General features: G+C 39.2%; 1 protein-coding gene and 1 non-coding gene across 3 annotated transcripts in view; one reads left to right on the forward strand and one right to left on the reverse strand.

Moving 5' to 3' along the window:
- Positions 1-23,191, forward strand: part of MOB4 (MOB family member 4, phocein) — a 45,226-nt gene that overhangs the window by 9,255 nt on the left and 12,780 nt on the right. The window contains exons 1-3 of one of the 2 annotated variants that reach the window (XM_040475768.1): positions 6,300-6,431; positions 10,117-10,179; positions 21,913-22,013. In XM_040475768.1, the coding sequence (XP_040331702.1) occupies positions 6,372-6,431; positions 10,117-10,179; positions 21,913-22,013 (224 nt within the window). In that variant the 5' untranslated portion in view covers positions 6,300-6,371. Of the gene's footprint in view, positions 1-6,299; positions 6,432-10,116; positions 10,180-21,912; positions 22,014-23,191 lie in introns of those variants that run through there. The other variant, XM_040475769.1, reaches the window with a different exon arrangement.
- On the reverse strand, positions 3,825-3,897 carry TRNAK-CUU (transfer RNA lysine (anticodon CUU)). Its single transcript has one exon. It is a non-coding gene; the product is annotated as a tRNA-Lys (tRNA).

The raw sequence follows: 23,191 nt of genomic DNA on the forward strand, positions 1-23,191 counted from the left end.
TGTCCCAAAAAAATAAATAAACGTTAAAAAAAAAATTAAAAAAAAATTTTACTTTTATCATTATGAATGAGGATGAGCATCTTGTGTTTGACAGCCATCTTTATTTTCTTTACCATTAACTGACAGTGCCTACTGACTGTTAATATCTTCTGCCCATCATTCTAATGGATGACTGATCTTTTATGGTTTGTGTGATATGTTTATTTATTAGTGAAATTGGTTCTTTATAATTTTGGCTTTGATTTTGTTATTGTTTTTTGAACTTGCAGGAAGTCATTTTGGTATTGCTGAATTCATGGCTTCTGGGTATTATGTCAAACTGAAAAGTCTTCTCCAATACTTACACGTTCTTCCATAGGTGCTTTTATAGTTTTTGTTTTAATTTCAATGTTAGCTTAATCTGGAGATTTCCCTATTATAAAACATAATTTACAGATTAAGCCCAGTTCTTTAAGACATGTTAAAATTTATCCCAAGTCTTGCAAAATGGTCTTTCCGTATCATTTAGCCTAGAGACTTGATTTGGAAAAAGCATCAATGGGTTACTTATCTGACTTGAGTGTCAGTTCAAAAAGGCCAGTTTGTTCCTTTTAAGTTGTTCATTTTGTTGAACAAGTTCCAGGCACTACTGGAGATACAGGAATGAATACAATTCGGGAGGGAGAAATAAACAACTAAATTAATAGCATAATTTCATTTTATTTTTTATTTTTTTTCTTAAGTTTATTTATTTTGAGAGACAGAGAACACCTATGCACATGTGCACAAACAGGGAAGGGGCAGAGAGAGAGAGGGAGAGAATCCCAAGAAGGCTTCATGCTGTCAGCACAGAGCCCCATGCAGGGCTCAAACCCATGAGATCATGGCCTCAGCTGAAAAAAAAGAGTTGGATGCTTAACCAACTGAGCCACCCAGGCATTCCTATTTATTTATTTTTGAAGTAAACTCGGGGCACCTGGGTGGCTCAGTAGGTTGAGCGTCCAACTTTGCCTTAGTTCATGATCTCATGGTTTGTGGGTTCAAGCCCTGTATTGGAATCTGTCCTGACAACTTGGAGCCTGGAGCCTGCTTCAGATTCTGTGTCTCCCTCTCTCTCTGCCCTTCCCTGCTCTCTCTCTCTCAAAAGGAAATAAACATAAATAAATAAATAAATAAATAAATAAATAAATAAATAAATAAATAAATAAACAAACAAACTCTACCCTTAACGTGGGGTTTATTTTTTTTTATTTTTTAATTTTTTTTTCAACGTTTATTTATTTTTGGGACAGAGAGAGACAGAGCATGAACGGGGGAGGGGCAGAGAGAGAGGGAGACACAGAATCGGAAACAGGCTCCAGGCTCTGAGCCATCAGCCCAGAGCCCGACGCGGGGCTCAAACTCACGGACCGCGAGATCGTGACCTGAGCTGAAGTCGGACGCTCAACTGACTGCACCACCCAGGCGCCTTAACGTGGGGTTTAAACTCACAACTCTGAGATCCAGAGTCACATGCTCTACCAACTGAGCCAGCCAGGTGCCCCTGCAAATATTAGAGACTAGTGTCATTGAGAAAATAAAGATAGGAAGTGCTGCTAAATTCATGAAAGACATTAGGTGACCTATTGAAAAGAGGAAAGGATAATAGTCTGTTGTGACTGGTCTCTTCTGATCATATTTTCTCTTCCTCAAAGTTTAGGAATTACTGTATTAATTACCTATTGCTGCATAACAAATCACCCCAAATTTACTGGCTTAATACAACAATAAACATCTCACATAGTATTCATAGGTCAGAAATTTGGGAGCATCTTATTTGGGTGGTCCTAGTTGGTGGGGGGTATCTCTGCCGTCATCCAAAGACTTGTCTGGGCCTCGAGGCTATTCTTCCAAGATGGTTGGTTCACTCTAGCAAGTTGATGCCTGATTTTGGTGGGAACCTCAGTTCTGCACCAGGACCCTTCATAAGGCTACTTAACTGCTTCACACATGGCAGCTTTCTCACACTGGGCAGGTGAGTTAAGAGAGCAAAGCAGAAGCCACAATGTCTTTTATGACCTAACATCAGAAGTCACACATCATTTTCACAGTATCTTATTATACAGGCCAGCCCAATTTAGTATGAAAGAGATCCACACAAAAATGTACATACCAGGGAGGCAACTGGCTGGCTTCATTGGGAAAGCATGTAACTCTTGATCTCAGGGTCATGAGTTAAGAGTTACACATTGGATATAGAGATTACTAAAAAAATAAACAAAAAGTGTACAGGGGTGCCTGGGTGGCTCAGTTGGTTAAGTGTCCCACTCCTAATTTCAGCTCAGGTCATGATCTCACAGTTCACGGGTTCGAGCCCCACATTGGGGTCTGTGCTGACATTGCGGAGCCTGCTTGGGATTCTCTCTCCCCCTCTCACCCCCTCCCCCACTTGTGCTGGCTCTCTCTCTCAAAATAAATAAAGTTTGGGGTGCCTGGGAGGCTCAGTTGGTTAAGCAACAGACTTGATTTTGTTCAGGTCATGATCTCATGGTCGTGGGATCGAGCCCCACATCAGGCTCCACGCTAAGAGTGGAGCCAGCTTGCGATTCTCTCCCTCTCTCTGAAGCTCCCCACTTGTGAGCTCTCTCTTTCAAAATAAATCAACAAACTTGAAAAAATAAAAATAAAGTTTACCTATTAAAAGCGTACATAAGGGATTTAATAATCATTGGGGGGCTATCTTGGCAGCTGGCTACCACAATCGCCAATTTGATCAAATATCCTAGAATTCTAGAGAGAAAAGTGAAGTGCCATAGGAGTTTGGTATCTTATTCATCTGTAGTCAAAGTGTCTAAGTTTGAACTGTTTTTAATACATTGAAAAATTTATAGAGGTGCCTGGGTGGCTCAGTCGGTTAAGCATCCAACTTCAGCTCAGGTCATGATCTCACAGTTTGTGAGTTCAAGCCCTGCAGTGGGCTCTGTGCCGACAGCTCAGAGCCTGGAGCCTGCTTCCGATTCTGTATATCCCTCTCTCTGCCCTTCCTCTGCTCGCACTGTCTCTCTATTTCCAAAAATAAACATAAAAAAAAGAAAGAAAAATGTATAAAACCATATGTAGGCACTAATTTGTTCAACTATGAACATATAACCCCATGTTTCTCTGCTGCTTCATCTTTGCTTGGCCTGGAATGAAATCTGCATGCTTTAATACCCATGCTTTAGGGTACATTTTGACTACTTCATGCATCATTCAGTGTGTCAGCTTTGCTCTTAGGCTGGCTTCCTTCAAGTCAACGTGGTAGGTGCAGTCCCAAACTTGGCAATATTCATGGGAAGAAAAAAGGGACCATCTCAACCATCTCTTTTGGTATCTCCTCAAGAAGAAACCTTTCCCCAAAGTCCTCCATCAGATATCCTTTTATATCTCTTAAGGCTAAAATTGAGTCAGATGCTTACCCTTTAACTAAACATTGGCTTAGGCCAATGGGGACTTAAATGTCAGTTAGTGGTGGGTTTACCTTTCTCTAGTCATATGGGAAGAGATGGATACTGAGCAAGATCAAACTATGTTTTGCAAAGAACACGTGTGAAGAATGGACAGCAAGCAACAGACTTCAGACATTTTGCTTTGTAGTAATCTACATATCACCTTTCCCCATTCATTTTTAAGCTCTTTGAGGAAAGTAGCTTATACATCTTACTCATGTTTCTCAGCATTTGCTCAAGAGAATTTCATACAGGTTAGATATTTTTGAAATTGTTCATGATACTTTGGATTTCTAAAATATTTTATTTTAAAACTTTAATAAAAGTCAAGGAATATTTACTATTTTTTTTTAAGATTGTATTTTTAAGTCATCTCTACACCCAACGTGGGGTTTGAACTCACAACCTTGAGATCAAGGGTCACATGCTCTACCAACTGAGCCAGCCAGGTGCTCCATGAATATTTACTTTTATACTTGCTTTCATCATCTATGAGGTAGAGAGAAAGAACTGCTGTGTACTATTTTCAGTACAAATAAGGAAATGTCTCTCTTAGGGAAGAAACAGTTTGGGTGCCACTTACCCTAGATTCTTATTTGATAGTTCAAAGTCTTATAGTCAACAGGCAAGAGAATCTCGATTTTCTGAATCCCAGCCCCATCTTTTCCATTTTATCTTAAAAAAGATTGTTCCTGGGGCACCTGGTTGGTTCAGTTGGTTAAGCGTCTGACTTCAGCTCAGGTCATGATCTCCTGGTTCATTAGTTCGAGCCCCAAGTCAGGCTCTGTACAGACTGCTCAGAGCCTGGAGCCTGCTTCAGATTCTGTGTCTCCCTCTCTCTCTGCCCCTCCCCTGCTCACACTGTCTCTCTCTCAAAAATAAATAAACGTTAAAAAAAATTAAAAAACAAAAGACTATTCCTCCTTTAACTGAAATATTCAAGTAACCCACTATTACATGTTATTGTTATTACTGATCATGCTCTCTTTTCTTCTTCTTCCCTCCCTTCCCCCACCCACCAAAATAACACTGTTTAGATATGTGGTTTTGTTTGGAGGTCATAATCTGCAGAGTGATGAAGAAATAAATGTGAAGATTATGAGCTAAAAACATTTCAAACCTAAAGAACAAGGTTCTTCCTGTAAACAAGGCCAGAGTCGACATCATAATGCAACTTTACTGGATTTTTCAGAGATGAATGCCTATTCTGTTCCTGAACTTAATTCTACTTATTCACTTTTTCTCTTGTTTTTTTTCAGATGAGCTGAAACAATATAACAAATCTGGACTTAAGAGAACATTAGGATGAGCCCCTTCAATTGTAGGTAACTGTTATTTACAATTCAGGGACATAACCACACAATCTGGGAAATTTTAACTTTAATCTTTGGAGTAAGTGAGGTAGAGTTGTTTCAAGATTTATAGTCCTACCTAGCACTCTGCTCTCCCCAGATCCACCCCATGTCTTTATTTGGGAGGCAACAATTTGGGTGCCACTTGTCCAAGATTCTCACTGTATTTAGTAAGAGAACTGGTGATTGCACGTCTTTCTCCACTGCTACACTCTAAGCAATTCATGGTTAAAAGATTGGGCCTTTTCATACTTGTACCTCAGCGCTGAACACATCGTGGGGCTTAATATTTGTTGAATGAATAAATCTTTTGATATCCTAGGAAGTAGTGATGGAATTAAGTTCCTTGTTCTGGAAAAGTTACCAGTCTATACATCTTTCAAAATGAATGAATCTTAAAGACGAACCAACTTCCTGCTCTCAGGCCCCTTTGAGCCAAGTTCAAATCACTGCTAATTACTCAGCTTTGCTCCTACTCAATTTAACCAACCTCTCTTACACTCTTCCATTTTTGGAGGCTGGGACATAGTTCTCCTCTCAGCATTCCTGATACACTTTTAAGTGTATTTGATGGGATATCTGATGTTTTATTCTCTTGAAAATCACCCTAGCATATGCAGTTTTCACCCTTTGAGCTGGCTTTCTATCTGGTATCCTATGGCCCCCCTCAACCCAGATCAAAGATTTAACGTTTCTAAACAGGAAACAAAAGTTTGCCAAAACTGCCATGATTTCATAACATAAGAGAACACTTAAAACTTGCAACAAAGGAAATTTAGAATCCTGTAAAGATGTACAACTCCCACCATCTGTCAAGGGGCATCATTTCCTCCTCCTGCTTCTGACTTGCAAAAACTACGAGTTAGTTTTGTGTACCAGATGTCCATTCTCAGATAATTAGTGTCTCAGTCTTTTATCTTCACAAATTTGTCATTGAAAAGGTCCTTGGCTTTGAAGTCAGAGGATGGAGGAAATACCATTTGACAATCTAAGCCCTAGTCTTATTTCAGATTAGGTCGGTTTCACGCGGGGGTCTGTGGAATTTTCCGACTGCTGGCCTGTTTTTCCACTTTGCTTGTCTATGAGGATTTCGGGACACAATTATGCTTCTCTGGGTATCTGCTAGGACAAAGGTTTACTGAAACGGTCACCATTGTGCAAGCTCTATCCGTTGAGTGTAACTAACCTAAACCCAGGGAGATGCAGCAATGTGTTACGCTCTTGCTCACTCCGAAGCGGGCTTCGGTGGGGGGCCTGCGGACTTTCCCAAAGCCAGTCCTCGTCCTCGCTGCCATGTTTGTCCCTTCCTCCACGCCGCGACTTGTGAGTCGCCGGCTGTTCCTTCTCTCGTGTCCCTCCCTCCGCCAGCTGTTCCTTTCCGGTACTCTTTTCCGTCCTCCCGCCCTGCTCCGCGCGGGCCACGGCTGATCCTTCAGTTGCCGCCCCTCCCTGGCGCCCGGACCCAGAGCTCCGCTCCACCCCGTCCCGCCCCCCGACTCCCCCCGCCCGCCCCGGCGCAGGCAGCCTTCCCTTACATCCGGGTACCGACTCCAGCCGCCTAGACTTTGGCACTATGGTCATGGCGGAGGGGACGGCAGTGTTGAGGCGGAACAGGCCGGGCACCAAGGCGCAGGTACCATCTCTGCACCTTTTCTGCGTGGGTACTCTCGGTGGTGAGCCGCGCCGCACCTGAAAGCTGGCCGCCCCCGAAAGAAGATTGGGCCGGGGCGGTAAGCTGGCGGGCAGGGGGCACCCGTGCCCGGCCTGCTCTTCCGGAGCCGCAACCCCTGGGTCTAGCTGAGGCGGCGGCCGCTCGCGAGGCCTGCCGAGCCCTGACTTGAGGGTGGGCCTGAGGGGCTGGGTGCGAGTCTCGGGCGGTGACCGCCCGGACTCCGGTGTGCGAGCCCGTCGGCAGCGACTACTTGTTCTCGTCTCTCCCCTGAATTCTTACTATCGTCCGAGGGGCGCGGCCGGCCAGGTGGAGACCCTGGGGTTTTGGGAGGGTCGGTGCCGCCACGGCGGGAGGGGGTGTAAACAGCCAACCTTGTTCTGGCTTCCGGTTCCTACCTGGCTTGTGACGTGCCTGCCCGGCTTCTGCCTGCCAGCTTGTCTAGCCGGATCCTGGTGGCGATTATCCTTCTGCGGTTTGCCTTTGACCATTTCTTGCTGCAGCTTTTCTCTGGCCCAACAAGTTTCATCATCAGGTTGCTCTTGTTAGATGTCATTCCTTGTTATTACGTGTGAGGCATAGTTTGGGAATAAACTGATAATAGTTTTATTAACTTTTAGTAGGCAGTATCTGGGGTGAGTTTGTGTTCCTTTAGGTATTGGTTCTGGGGGATTTTCAAAAGGCGGATGCCTCACATTCTAAGAATATATTCAAATAGACATTTAGATTTGATGTGCTTAATCCACCAGCTGTTGAATAGGTGCTCTAAAGTCAGAAGAGATGTGTTAAAATGTAATTTTAAAGAAAAAGTGATATAAGTGGGGAAAACAAACTGGAAAAAAACATGGAGCTCTGACCATATACCAGAGAAAATATTTTAATATACTGCACAGAATTTTGGGAAAGAAGTCCTTTCAAAGTATCTTTTGTATCCAGACACTTCCCATGTTACAGACAGGGAACATCCATGTTACAGACAGGGAACCTGAAGCCCAGAGAATTGACTGCATTTGCTCAAGGTTACATAGTCTCTGGCTCATTGGTGACCTTGTTTATTCATCAAGTTGCTTTTAGTACAGAATTTTGGAGAGTTTAGTTTAAAAGTCTTACTATAGAGTCACATTTAGCTGTCAGTTACTTTTGGCAGTTTTGTGGACATGTCATATTGTTTTTTTACATATTGTATATGGTTTCTTTAATTATTTTTTTAGTGTTTATTTTTGAGAGAGAGAGCGAGCGAGCGCATAAAAGAGGGGAGGGGGAGAGGAGCAGAGAGAGGGAGACACAGAATCCAGTGGGCTCCAGGCTGTCAGCTGTCAGCACAGAGCCTGACTTGGGGTTCAAACTCATGAACTGTGAGATCATGACCTGAGCTGAAGCCAGATGCTTAACCGACTGAGCTACCCAGCACCCCAATATTATATATGGTTGCTTTTTACTTTTTCCAGACTTTCTTTATAAATGCTCTTTTTCTCAGAAACTTTTACCTCTTATTCTGTAGGAGCATTGTTTCTGATTCTTCTCTTAAGTGATCAGCTTTTATATTTTTATATTGAGGTGGACTCGTGTTCTCACATTCTGAGAAGTGCCATCCATTTTTATTTACTCAGTTCTTAATTTTGAAAGGTTAGAAAGAATATATTTTAAGTTAATATTGTAACATGTTTCCTATGTTATGAGTAAGTAACATATAAGAATTCTCCTTTGCTTTTTTCCCCCACATTGTCATAGATCAAGGTTGTTAAATAAAATGTCACAGAAGAGGTAAGGATTAGAAAAAGAAGACTGCTTAAGCAGCATTCTTTCCTATTTCTTATCTGTCACATTGATTTCCTTCAGTGAAATGGATCTATTCTAAATTACTTATTTAGAACTATAATAGAGTAGGTAAGGTGTCTTTCTACATTTTTTTCCTATTTTTTTTTAATTGGTTAGATTGGGATATAGGCACATGGTTGGTTTTCAGTAAATGTTTATTTCATGAAATGCATGAGAATGTTCATTAAGCCAATTTTTGGTTCCTTTTGTAAGTGTTTAAAGCATATGACAGTTATGATGAGACAAAACATTTGGTTACCAGCTAACACTTTTATATCTTTTCTGTATATTCCTATATGTGTGTTTTAATATTTTTAAAACAAAATATTTTACAAACTACCTTAATTTTTTTAAAGGGAAGAATAGTCAAAGCATATTGATGGAAAACATTTTCAGTATAAATTGCATAGAAAGAATTTAAAAAACTACATGCTATCTAGGAAAAAAACATCGTGGAACAATTTCTAGAAAGTTATTTTTATTTCTTGATCTACCTATTAAATAACATGAGAGCATATTAAATAACATTAAATAATATGAGAGAAAGAGCAAGTGAACTCAAGCAGAGGAGGGGCAGAGAGAGAGAGACAGAGGAAGAGAGAGAATCCCAAGCAGGTTCTGAGCTATGAGCGCAGAGCTCAGCAAAGGGCTCAATTTCAGGAACCATGGGATCATGACCTGGCCCCAAATCAAGAGTGGAATGCATAATTGACTGAGCTACCCAGGTGCCCCTCCTGACATATTAAAATAAGTTAGTTCATTTTCATTCATATAGGGCAACTATAGAAAAATGTGAAAAGTTTAAGACACTTAAGGTATACCTATCATCTACTCTCATAACTAAGACGTTACTAATATAGATAAATCCCTCTTTATCACATTCTTCTGTCTTCTACTCACTTCTTCCAACCAAATGATAGTGATTATCATTGCTTTGCTGCATACTTTTACTATGTATGCCTTGTCTCCAGAATTATGCTTTGCACTTTCCTAAATTTTTATTCATGTGGTATCGTACACTGAATTTGTCATTTGCTCCAGCTTTTGCTTAAAGTGTTTGGAGACTTACCCATGTTGATTGATACAGGGTTATATATCACTGGTTCACTACTCCTGTTTCCCTCAGTTTTACCCCAGAGTCATTTATCAAACAACTACTATATGTTGTGCTGCCTGCTAAGGATACATAGGTAGACTTTGCTGAAAAAAATCAGTCAGATGGGAAGATTCTTAAATACTTAGGGGAATGTCTGTGAACTGGACTATTTATAGAGAATTTCAGAACTGGTATAAGGTGATCCACAAAAGTACCAATTGCCCTTAATGAAGACTGGTTGACTACTTTTTAGCGGAGCTCATATTTTGATTTAGAAATTTAAAACACCGTTTGGAATTGGAATAATAATTTATAATGTCTGTCTAAAATAGTACTTGTGGACAATAACTACTACTAGCACCACCACCACTGCCACCACCGTCACAAACTATTCTCTTTAGGTAAAAACTGAATCAGTGCTTGGAGATTTTTTTTCAACTTAACTTTTTGAGAGATATTTAACCGCCATAAACAAAAAAGTGATAGATTTATCTCCTTAGGTAATCCATGAACAGTTTAGGGATTTATGGTTGAAAATTTTAACTTGTAGTTCAGTTAAATAAAATCTTGGTGTTCATTTTAAAGTTCCTTTGACTTACTCACTGATAATCATGTTGTTTATAGTATGAGAGCTTTCTTCTCCAATATAACTTTATTAAGAATTAAAGTTAATGAAAATAATGTTGCCTCTTTGTAACTTTGTATGTGCTTTAACCATGAATTTTTTTTTAATAGGATTTCTATAATTGGCCTGATGAATCCTTTGATGAAATGGACAGTACACTAGCTGTTCAGCAGGTAATAACAATAGTTTTTTGCAACTCCAGTAACCTGAGCATTTTGCCTCCCTTGGAGTAGTTAAATATTCCTATGTCTTTTAGCATAAGTCAGAATCCATGGAAATAACAGGATGCCTATTTAAAATTTTTATCAGTCATTTTGTTTTAAGATGGCATAGTAAGCTATACTGAAGCTTAAGTACATTTTAATATCTATTAATATGTGCCAAATTGGGGTACCAAATTTTACTTTAGAGTGAATTTAATTCAAAGTTAATTGAATGCTAAATTAGAATAACATGATTAAGTAGGAAGAAAGAGCATACGTGGTTACTGAAACTTGAGAACATGTATCTAAACTTACATTTTTAAAAATTATTTTGAAGTTTATTTTGAGAGAGAGTGTAAGTGCAAGTAGGAGAGGGGCAGAGAGGTGGGGGGAGAGAGAGAGAGAGAGAGAGAGAGAGAGAGAGAGAGAGAGAGAACGAACCCCAAGCAGGCTTGATGCTGTCAGTGCAGAGCCCGACTGTGAGATCACGACCTGAGCCGAAATCGCAAGTTGGATGCTTAACAGACTGAGCCACCCAGGCGCCCCTAAATTTACATTTAAATTTTAGTTGCCATTAGCTCTTAATGTTTGTGCTCTCTAATACATTTGAGGGCTAAGATGCCTCCTTTTAGGTTATTGCCACTATTAAGTAGTTCACTAAGGCAGTGATTATCAAGGAGATGGACTTCTGTAACTTGTGTAGGTTGAAAAGCCCCTCAGGGGATTCTTAAACGTTCTTATTGAGAATCACCCTACATTGGGTTTAAAAAAAAATGTAATAGTTCTTCCAAAATGAGTAAAATCTAGAATCTAGGAAAGAAATACTTGCTATAGCCAATTATTAAAAGTTGCATTAAGAGGTTAACAAAAAGATGAGTAAAATTGGACTAGGAATTGGTTAACTAACCAATTGGACTAGTAAGTTGGATTTGGCATTGGTTAACTAACATTTTTTCTTAAGTTTATTTATTTATTTTGGGAGAGAGCACGTGTGCCAGCAAGGGAGGGGCAGAGAGGGGGATAGAGAGAGAATCCCAAGCAGGCTCCACACTGTCAGCACAGAGCCTGATGTAAAGCTCAAACTCACAACTCAAAGTGAAATCGTGACCTGAGCCGAAGTCAAGAGTCAAGTATAAGTGAAGAGTCAGATGCTTAACCAACTGAGCCACCCAGGGGCCCTGGTTAACTAACATATTTAAAGGAAAAATATGTAATAAAGAGAGGCTTGGCTTTATCTTGATAGTGAGATAATAGAAGTAGAAGCTGTTTGGATTTATTGTATTATTTGAAGATTCTGGGAAATCAAACAGGAATATAGTTGAATTCTTTGAGCATAAAAACCAATTCATGATATTAACAGAAATACTAAAAACCTTTTGAATGGACTCAGTATAATATTTAGCACAGGAAATGGAAGAGTATTCATGAATGAATGGCTTTATTTGTTCATTGCCTTTAAAGAATGTATTGTTCAATCAGCAAATATTTATTGGGCAATGAGACAGGCCTTGTGGAAGACACAGAAATATAAACCTAGAGTTCTATGCCTGGAAATTGGGAAAAATTACAGGAAAAGTGTATGGATATTTCTCCCTTAAAATTTTTTTTTTAAGTTTATTATTTATTTTTGAGAGACAGAAAGAGTGAGCCAGGGAGGGGTAAGAGAGTGAGAGAGAGAATCCCAAGCAGGCTCTGCACTGTCAGCATAGAACCCAGTGTGGGGCTTGAACTGTGAGATCATGACCTGAGCCATCTCCCTTTAAAAGTAGAGGTTGTGTGCTGCTACTTTGTTGAATTTATTAGTTGGAACTTTTTGTGTGTGTGTGTGTGTAATCTTTAAGTACATATTGAGAACATGTCATCTGTAAACAATTTGACTTCTTCCTTTCTAATCTGGTTGCCTTTTATTTCTTTTTCTTACCTAATTGCTCTGGCCAAAACTGCTAATACTCCTTTGAATAGAAGTGGCAAAAGTGGGCATCTTGTTCTTGATCTTAAGAGGAAAGCTTTCAGTCTTTCACATTGAGTATGAGGTGCACTGTGGGTTTTTCATACGTGACCTTGTGAGTTATTATGTTACTGGTTTCCTTCTGTTTGTAGTTTGTTGACTGTTTTTGACCTAAAAAGGTGTTGAATTTTGTCAAATATACCAATTCAGATGAACATGTGATTTTTCCCCCTTCATTTTGTTAATGAGGCATATATATATCAGTTTTTGTATCTTGAACCATCCTTGCATTCTAGAAATAAATCCCCCTTGATAATGATCTATAATTCTCTTGATTAGCTGTTGAATTTGGCTTGCCAGGATTTTTTGTGTCAGTATTCATAAGGGATATTGGTTTCTAGTTTTCCTCACGTGTCTTTGTTTGACTTTGGTGTCAGGCAATGCTGACATCATAGAATGAGTTAGGAAGTATTCCCTCCTCTTTGATTTTTTAGAAGAGTTTGAAGAGGATTGGTGTTCTTTATTTTTTTTGTTATTATTTTTTAATCTATCTTTATTTTTAGAGAGAAGGAGAGGGTGCAAGCAGGGGAGGGGCAGGGAGGGAGGGGGACAGAGGATCTGAAGTAGGCTCTGCTGAGAGCAGAGAGCCCGACGTGAGCCTCAAACTCATGAACCATGAGATCATGACCTGAGCAGAAGTTGGATACTTAACCGACTGAGCTATCCAGGCATCCCAGGATTGGTATTCTTGAAATGTTTGGTAAAATTCACCACTGAAGCCATTGGGTCTTTTCTTTGGTTGTACAACATTGTGAATGTAATTAATGCCACTGAACTATACACTTAAAAATGGTTTAAATGGCTATCCTCATTGAATGGTCTTGGCACACTTGTCAAAAATTATTTGACTATGTAAGGATTATTTCTTTGGGCTCATTCAGTTCCATTGGTCTGTATGTCTATCCTTATACCAATACTACATTGTTTTGATTACTATAGCTTTGTAGTAAGTTTTGAAATTGGGGAGTGTTGAGTTCAACATGCTTCCCAACTGAGCCTGCCAGACACCCTGTTTTTTTTATTAATACTGAACCACCTTTCATTCCTTGCAGCTTCCTCTTGATTGATGTTTGTATGGTATATCTTTTTCCATCCTTTTACTTTTAATCTACCTATATTTGAAGTAAGTTTCTTGTAGACGGTGTATAGTTGGGTTATCTTTTCTTGTTTTTTTTTTTTTGTGTGTGTGTGTGTGATAGTGTGTGTCTTTTAATGGGTGTATTTAGGCCATTTAATATTAATTTAGTTACTGGTAGATATGTTTACATTTAGGTCTACCATCTAGGTTGTTCCCTCTGGGTTTTTTGTTGTTGTTCGTTTCCTCTTTTCTGCCTTTTTACAGCTTGAACATTTTTAGTGTTCTATTTGAATTCTAATTTTGTCTGTCTCTTTATGTAATATATTTTTTTAAGTTTATTTATTTTGAGAGAGAGGCAGAGAGAGAATCCCAGGCAGGCTCCATGCTCAGCACAGAGTCTGCTGCAGGGCTTGGTCCCTTGACCACAAGATCACAAGTCAGACACCCAACCAACTGAACCACCCAGGTGCCTCTGTATAATATATTTGAAATATATAATGTAGAAACTATCATCCTATGGATCCCATTATCCCTTTATGCTTTTCCTGTCAATATTACATTTATATACATTGGAAACCCCATTAGTCAATGTTATATTTTTGCTGTCATCTGCCAAAACATATTTCAAAGAACTCAGGAGGAGAATGGCCTATTATAATTATACCCAGACATTTATAATTTCTGTTTTTCTTGATTCTAAGTTTTCTTCTGGTGTTATATTTTCCCCCTTCTGTCTAGAGAACTTCCTTTAGCAGTTCTTTTAGAGTGATCTGCTGGCTAGAAATTATCTTTTGTTTTCTTTCATCTGAAAATGTCTTTGGGGCGCCTGGGTGGCTCAGTTGGTTAAGCGTCCGACTTCGGCTCAGGTCATGATCTTGCAGTGTGTGAGTTCGAGCCCCGCGTCGGGCTCTGTGCTGGCAGCTCAGAGCCTGGAGCCTGTTTCGGATTCTGTGTCTCCCTCTCTCTCTCTGACCCTCCCCCGTTCATCCTCCGTCTCTCTCTGTCTCAAAAGTAAATAAACGTTAAAAAAAAAAAAAAAAGAAAATATCTTTATTTTCATTCCTGAAGGGTATTTTTGTTAGATATAGAATTCTGGGTTGATAGTTCTTTCTTTCAGCACTTTGAACATGTTGTGTCAGTTCCTTCTGTCTGTGGTTTCTGATGAGAAAGTGGCAGTTTTTTAAATATTTTGTAGGTCATGTGTCTTTTTTCACTGGCTTATCTTTAGTTTTTGGCAGCTTCATTATGTGTCTAAGCATGGATTTCTTTGAGGTTTTTATTTGTTGTTCACTCTGCTTTTCTCTATTGTGGTAAATATATTTACCATTTTGCCATTTTTAAGTGTACTTTTTAAAAATATTTATTTATTTTATTTATATTTTTGCCCCCAGCGTGGGGCTCGAATTCATGACCCTGAGATCTACCGATTGAGCCAGCTTAAGTGTATAGCTTACACTATAAAGGGGCCCTTTAAGTGTGTAGCTCTGTGGCATTAAATACATTCACATTATTGTGAATCATTATAGCCTCTATCTGCAGAACTTTTTTATCTTTAACAGCTGAAACTCTGTGTCCATTAAACAATAACAACTTTCCACTACTCCCTTCCCCCAGTTCACTCATCTTCTTGAATTGAGATTTTCACATATTCTTTGTATACCAAGTAATTTTGGATTGTATTCTGGACATTTTGAATATTATGTTGAGACTTTGGTCTTATTTAATCCCACGGAGAATGTTATTTTTGTTTTAGCAGGTATCTGACCTCGTTAGATACAGGTTGCCAGTTCCAACCTGACCGAGGTTCCAGTGTTTGTTCAGATTTCAAATCTTTGTACTCCTCCTTGAATCTGTTCTGTGTGTACCAATCTGTGGTCAGCCTGGGTGGAGGTATATCTGTTAGTTCATTTCTCAAAGTCTGTCATATGCTAATTATGATCAGATCAATGTATGTGCGCATGCGCAGATTAGGATTGAGCTCAGGAGTTCATAAACACCTTATGGGGTCACATTTCTGAATTTTGCTCTCTTTAATGTCTCTCTGATACATTCTGGTTCCCTGGGGCCCACCTTTTTGATCTTCCAACCAGAAACCACTTACTAGAATTGTGCTGCAGTTGTGGGAAGACAGAGAAAAAGAAATAGGGTTTGATCCACCACCAAATGGAGAGGACGATTTCTCTTCCTGAGAATTTTGTCTCTTGAATTTTTCTGTTGCCAGCTGCTTTTGCTGCCATTGTGGAATTGTCTTAGGCATAGGCTATGAAAGTGGAGAAAAAGCAGAGGGCAAAAAGCCAGCAGCTTTCTTTCATTCTTTTTGAGCTTTTAGGAGTACCATTTTCCACTCCTTGAGCCAGAACTATGTAGTTTCTCCTGGATCTTTTAGCACCAACAGAGCTCATTTTTGGGTTGCATCCTATATTGAGTTTAGGCCAGGGGATACCAGAGGGGAAAAGAAACATCACAACTTCACTGCGAGTTCAGTGATACTTTGAATCTGGTGTTCTTTCCAGGTCTTCTTTTGATATGTGTTCTTCAAAGATCTCAAATTGCTATACCATGCATTCTGTCCAGATTTTATAATTGTGTACAGTGGGAGAGAAAAGTTGATGTGTGTTTACTCCATCTTACCTAGAACTGGAAGCAATAAAATGCTTTTGAATGGTATTTTACTGTTCCCAAATGATTTCTAAAAACTGCTTTAGGAAAAATCTTCTGTAAAACACCATACTAGATCATTGTAATTCTTAATAATTACAGCCCACGGGAATAAATCACTGGAAGGATATGTTTGTGCCTTTTTCATAACAGAAGGAAGAATTTTATGCCCCCCCCCTTTTTTTTTTAAACTTAGTCCAGAAGTATAGTATAGTATATTCCTGTACTGAGGAGACTTGAAAGGCCTGGGAAGTAAGTATATACTGAGAGCTTCTGAAATGCTAGTGAGCTTGATCAGGTGACAGTATGAAGTAGAAGTGGTAATACCTTTAGAAGCTACCTGAAAAAATTCTTTTCAAGAAATGGTGGTAAATTAGGATTTTAAAGTTCTTGGAAGCATAAAGAACACTCTTGTGTGGTTGTTTTCTGGATTTTTTTTTGGTAGAATTTCTTAAAGAGTACAAAGCTAGTTTCTTAAATAATAGTTGTATAACTTACTCAGCTTCAAAACCTCTCTCAGCGTTAAAATTCAGCAGCAAAAGTTTTGTGTAGTAATGGTACTACTTTTCCATTTAACTGAATTACTAAATAAGTAATATAATAAAGATAATGTTGAAAATGTACTTAAGAATATTACAGCTTTTCATGATAGGGCCAGTTCTTGCTTTTTTTTCCCCATTTCATATTTGTGTATCTTGTGATGCACTTGAAAAAATTAATCCAAGTTTAGATTTATACCACATTATGTGTGACAGGGACAGGATAGAGAAACATTACAGTTGTAAATCTTTAGTTTTCAGATGTTTTGAGAATGATAAAAATAATTTTTCAGAATGAACAGAAATTGCTAATAGTACTAATAACTCAGAAACAATATAAAAATTTCCATAAGGTAAACATTATATTTAGGGAGGATTAGAACATTTCTTTTTCTTTTCTTTTTTTAAATGTAATTAATTAATTAATTTTTTGGTTTTAAATCTCTTTTTTTTTTAAATTTATTGTCAAATTGGTTTCCATATAATACCTAGTGCTCATCCCAACAAGTGCCCTCCTCCCTGCCCATCACCCACTTTTCCCTCTCCCCCACTCCCAATCTACCCTTGGTTTGTTCTCAGTCCTTAAGAGTTTCTTATGGTTTGCCTCCCTCCCTCTCTGTAACTTTTTTTTTTTCCCCTTCCCCTCCCCCATGGTCTTCTGTTAACGTTTCTCAAGATCCACATATGAGTGAAAACATATGGTATCTGTCTTTCTCTGCCTGGCTTATTTCACTTAGCATAATATCCTCCAGTTCCATCCACGTTGCTGCAAATGGCCAGATTTCATTCTTACTCATTGCCAAGTAGTATTCCATTGTATATAAAAACCACATCTTCTTTATCCATTTATCAGTTGATGGACATTTAGGCTCTTTCCATAATTTGGCTATTGTTGAAAGTGCTGTTGTAAACATTGGGGTACATGTGCCCCTATACATCAGCATTCCTGTATCCCTTGGGTAAATTCCTAGCAGTGCTATTGCTGGGTCATAGGGGAGATCTATTTTTAATTTTTTGAGGAAGCTCCACACTATTTTTTTTTTTTTAATTTTTTTTTCAACGTTTATTTATTTTTGGGACAGAGAGAGACAGAGCATGAACTGGGGAGGGGCAGAGAGAGAGGGAGACACAGAATCGGAAACAGGCTCCAGGCTCTGAGCCATCAGCCCAGAGCCCGACGCCGGGCTCGAACTCACGGACCGCGAGATCGTGACCTGGCTGAAGTCGGACGCTTAACCGACTGCGCCACCCAGGCGCCCCGCTCCACACTATTTTCAAGAGCAGCTATACCAGTTTGCATTCCCATCAGCAGTGTAAGAGGGTTTCCGTTTCTTCACATCCTCGCCAACATCTATGGTCTCCTGATTTGTTCATTTTAACCACTCTGACCGGTGTGAGGTGATATCTCATTGTAGTTTTGATTTGTATTTCCCTGATGATGAGTGACATTGAGCATTTTTTCATGTGTCAGTTGGCCATCTGGATGTCTTCTTTGGAAAAGTGTCTATTCATGTCTTCTGCCCATTTCTTCACTGGATTATTTGTTTTTCGGGTGTGGAGTTTGGTGAGTTCTTTGTAGATTTTGGATACTAGCCCTTTATCTGATAGTCATTTGCAAATATCTTTTCCCATTCTGACAGTTGCCTTTTAGTTTTGTTGATTGTTTTCCTTTGCAGTGCAGAAGCTTTTGATCCTGATGAGGTCCCAATAGTTTATTTTTGCTTTTAATTCCCTTGCCTTTGGAGGTGCGTCAAGTAAGAAATTGCTGTGGCTGAGGTCAAAGAGGTTTTTTCCTGCTTTCTCCTCTAGGGTTTTGATAGTTTCCTGTCTCACATTCAGGTCCTTCATCCATTTGGAGTTTATTTTTGTGAATGGTGTAAGAAAGTAGTCTAGTTTCATTCTCCTGCATGTTGCTGTGCAGTTCTCCCAGCACCATTTGTTAAAGAGACTGTCTTTTTTTCCACTGGATACTCTTTCCTGCTTTGTCAAAGATTAGTTGGCCATACTTTTGTGGGTCCAATTCTGGGGTCTATATTCCATTGGTTTATGTGTCTGTTTTTGTGCCAATATACTGTCTTGATGATTACAGCTTTGTAGTAGAGGCTAAAGTCTGGGATTGTGATGTCTCACGTTTTGTTTTTCTTCTTCAATATTACTTTGGCTATGCGGGGTCTTTTGTGGTTCCATACAAATTTTAGGATTATTTGTTCTAGCTATGAGAAGAATGCTGGTGCAATTTTGATTGGGATTGCATTGAATATGTAGATTTCTTTGGGTAGTATTGACTTTTTAACAATATTTATTCTTCCAATCCATGAGCATGGAATGTTTTTCCATTTCTTTGTACCTTCTTCAATTTCCTTCATAAACTTTCTGTAGTTTCCAGCATAGAGATCTTTTACATCTTTGGTTAGGTTTATTCTTAGGTATTTTCTTTCTTTTCTTCTTCTTCTTTTTTTTTTTTAATATTTCTATTGAGAGAGAGAGAGAGAGAGAGAGAGAGAGCATGAGCAAGTGCAGGTGAGGAAGGGGCAGAGAGATGGGGAGAGAGAGAATCCCAAGCAGGCTCTGCATTGTCAGCATAGAGCATAATGCAGGGCTCAGTCCCCTGAACCGTGAGATCATGACTTGAGCCAAAATCAGGAGTCAGACACTTAACTGACTGAGCCACCCATCTGCTACTAGGACATTTACTTTTCTTAGCTCATTAAAAAAAAATTTTTTTTTAATGTTTATTTTAGAAGGAGAGAGAGACAGAGTGTGATTGGGGGAGAGGCAGAGAGAGAGGGAGACACAGAATGTGAAGCAGGCTCCAGGCTCTGAGCTGTCAGCACAGAGCCCGACTTGGAGCTCAAACTCACAAACTGCGAGATCATGACCTGAGCCAAAGTCAGATGCTTAACCTACTGAGCCACCCAGGTGCCCCTTTCTTAGCTCATTTTAGATGATAGCTGTCTCTCTTTCCATAAAAGTATGGAGGACTCACATTTTTGCTTTCTTTCAGAGTTAAGGATTTCTTCTGTTCTCTCTCTTTTTTATTAAGTTTTATTTATTTTTGAGAGAAATGGAGAGCGTGTACACAGACATGGAAGGGGGAGGGGCAGAGAGCGAGAGGGAGAAGAGAGAATCACAAGCAGGATCCGTGTCAGCCCACAAACCACGAGATCATGATCTGAGCCAAAATCAAGAGCTGGACACTCAACTGACTGAACCACCCAGGCGCCCCGTTTTCTCTCTCTCTCTCTCTTTTTTTTTTTTTTTAATTTTTTTTTTTTTTAATTTTTTTTTTTCAACGTTTATTTATTTTTGGGACAGAGAGAGACAGAGCATGAACGGGGGAGGGGCAGAGAGAGAGGGAGACACAGAATCGGAAACAGGCTCCAGGCTCTGAGCCATCAGCCCAGAGCCCGACGCGGGGCTCGAACTCACGGACCGCGAGATCGTGACCTGGCTGAAGTCGGACGCTTAACCGACTGCGCCACCCAGGCGCCCCGAATTTTTAAATGTTTCTTTATATTAGAGAGAAACACTGGTGAGTAGGGGAGGGGCAGAGAGAGACAGAGACAGAATCTGAAGCAGGCTCCAGGCTCTGAGCTGTCAGCACAGCCTGTCGCAGGATTTGAACTCACAAGCTGTGAGATCATGACCTGAGCAAAGTTGGACACTTAGCTGACTGAGCCACCCAGTCACCCCCCAAGGTGCCCCTGTTTTCTTAATTGTTTACATGTATTATCATTAATAAAATCTAGATTCCCTGAAGATTGACAACTTATACCTCTAGTTATAAAAAATTGAATAATTTTGAGTAAATTCAGTTACTAAACATATGGTTAAAGACTTAGTATTCATTATGAGCCAGCTGTATTGCATAGAATATATTTTTGTGTGCCTAACTACCAAACTCTTTTGGGGATCACCAGAGAATACTAAAGAATCAGTCTCCACCCCATTTTTGGTAAATTTTTTCATCCCTAATCCCCCATGGTTTTAACATTTCAGGTAAGTAGTATCTTTATCCTTGACTTCAAGTAATGTAGTTTAGGAAAAGACAGTGAGAATTTGTTAAAAACCTCCTATGTGCCAGGTCCTAATACTAAAATTTAAAACAAAACCGAGGGGCGCCTAGGTGGCGCAGTCGGTTAAGCGTCCGACTTCAGCCAGGGCACGATCTCGCGGTCCGTGAGTTCGAGCCCCGCGTCGGGCTCTGGGCTGATGGCTCAGAGCCTGGAGCCTGTTTCTGATTCTGTGTCTCCCTCTCTCTCTGCCCCTCCCCCGTTCATGCTCTGTCTCTCTCTGTCCCAAAAAAATAAATAAACGTTAAAAAAAAAATTTTAAAACAAAACCGAGTCTCTGTTTTTTGAAGGAGATATTAAAAAATAAATAAATGCTATATATTGAATAAAAGCAAAGACGAGTGTGTTGGGGGAAAGGGAATTTGGAAAGAATTGTATGGAATTTGAGGTGGCCGGTGGAAAAGGTAAAGAATTTGGTTCTATTTGCGAGAATCAATTTCATGCAGAACTTTGGAACTTGAGATGGGGTCAGAAAACCAGGGAGAATAGTTTAAACAGGCATTAGAGAATCATTAAAATCTTTTGAGCAAGCTTTTGACAGAGTAATTTTCAAAGAAAGGTTGCCTGAAAATAGGCAAAATACATTGGCATAACAAGGCCTCGTAGTTATTTCTGTAATTAGGTATCTTAGTCTTATTTAGCCTGTTCAAATTTTAGGTTATTTAAATCATAGATTGCATGAAACATTAAAAAGATCTGAAATTTTTATTTAATTTTAAAAGTGAATGTCCATGCCTTTTTTTTAACTTAGCTTTTCTGCTAGTCATTTTTTGTTTTTTAAACACTGTATTGGATACCACATACCCTAAAATCACCCATTTAAAATAAACATTCATGGTTTTTAGTATATTCACGGGGTTCTACACTATCACCACAGTTTAATTTTAGAACATCTTCACTCCCCACCAAAAGAAACCTCATTCACATTAGCAGTTACCTCCATTCTCCTCTGTCTCCCCTTCTTTCTCCAGTCCTGAACAACTATTTTTTGTCTCCATAGATGTGCTATTCTAGATAATGCATATTAATAGAATCGTGCATTATGTACCACAGTTATATGGTTTACATTTTATGTCCTTGTGAAAATCATAGTTTCACTTTTGATCCCACATCCAATCCTGGTAAGTACCATATCTGCATTTATGTGATATATCTTATCCCAAAGGAGTTGAGTTGGAGAAGGTAAGGGTTACCTCCTATCTTCTGAATTACTTGATTTCCTGTTATGTGTATAACCTAAAAAAGTTGAAGCATAGGAGCAATCATGGACTTAAAAATTAAATATATTTTAAGATTTACCATGTACTATAGTATGTTAATTAATTATGAAAACTTTTTTTATTATAGTATATTCAGCAGAACATAAGAGCAGATTGTTCCAATATTGACAAAATTCTTGAACCACCTGAAGGCCAAGATGAAGGTGTATGGAAATATGAACATTTAAGGTAAGTCTTTATAATATATCAAAATAGTAGTAGTATTTCTATTAGTAAAAATAACCTTTAATGCTGATGATTATGAATCATAAATAAAATCATTATGTAATTGCAGACTAAAAAGCTGAATTCTAAAGTTTTTGTGTTTTTGGTATTATAAAGTTTTCAACTTTGTTATTCACTGATTTTTTTTCTAATGTATGGATTTGGGCATTATTATCTTTTTACACAATTTTTCTTTTTTTTGGAAAAACTATTTAAAAAAATTTTTTTTAACATTTATTTATTTTTGAGAGAGACAGAGTGCAAGTGGGAGGTGGGGAAAAGAGAAAGGGAGACAGAATCCAAATCAGGCTCTGGGCTCTGAGCTGTCAGCAGAGTCTGATGTGAGGCTCGAACTCACGAGCTGTGAGATCATGACCTGAGCTGAAGTCAGATGGTTAACTGACTGAGCCACCCAGGTGCCCATGAAAAACTATTTTTGAGAGAGAGAGAGAGAGAGAGAGAGAGAGATTGTGGGGGGGGGGGCGGAGAGAGAGAATCCCCAGTAGGTTCCACACTGTCAGCATGGAACCTGATGTGGGGCTCGAACTCCCGAACCATAAGATCATGACCTGAGCTGAAGTCGTATGCTTAATCAACTGAGCCACCCAGGCACCCCGCCCCCCTCCGCCCCCGGCCTTTTTAAGTAATCTCTATACCCAGTGTGGGGTTTAAGTCCATGAACCCAAGATCAAGTTGGTAGCATTCTTACCACCTGAGCCATCCAGATGCCCCTACATAGTTTTTCTTAAACACAAATTATTCCTTAACCACAAATACATTGTTTCTGTTTTTCCACTCATGATAAACTTTATTTCTCTATAAAGTTTATTTCACTATAAAGTAACACAAGTTTCCAGTCTAAGCTTGGTGTCTGATGAGTTGCCTATTAACTACTGTGAACTGTGGTAAATAAAAATTAATTGTAAATAAAAATTAATTGTAATTCTGAAGGAGTTTGGGAACTTCTGATGATGCCCTTTGAATGAGAAAATTGATGACTAGTGAATGACTAGTTAACAAGAATTAACTTTAAAAGCAGCTTAATCCTAGGGGTGCCTGGGTGGCTTAGTTGGTTAAGCGTTCAACTCTTGATTTTGGCTCAGGTCATGATCTTGCAGTTTGTGAGAACGAGCCCTGAATCA

This window comes from Herpailurus yagouaroundi, unplaced genomic scaffold (assembly GCF_014898765.1).
Source record: "Herpailurus yagouaroundi ecotype Mexico unplaced genomic scaffold, PumYag 140, whole genome shotgun sequence".
Classification (NCBI taxonomy): Eukaryota; Metazoa; Chordata; class Mammalia; order Carnivora; family Felidae; genus Herpailurus; species Herpailurus yagouaroundi.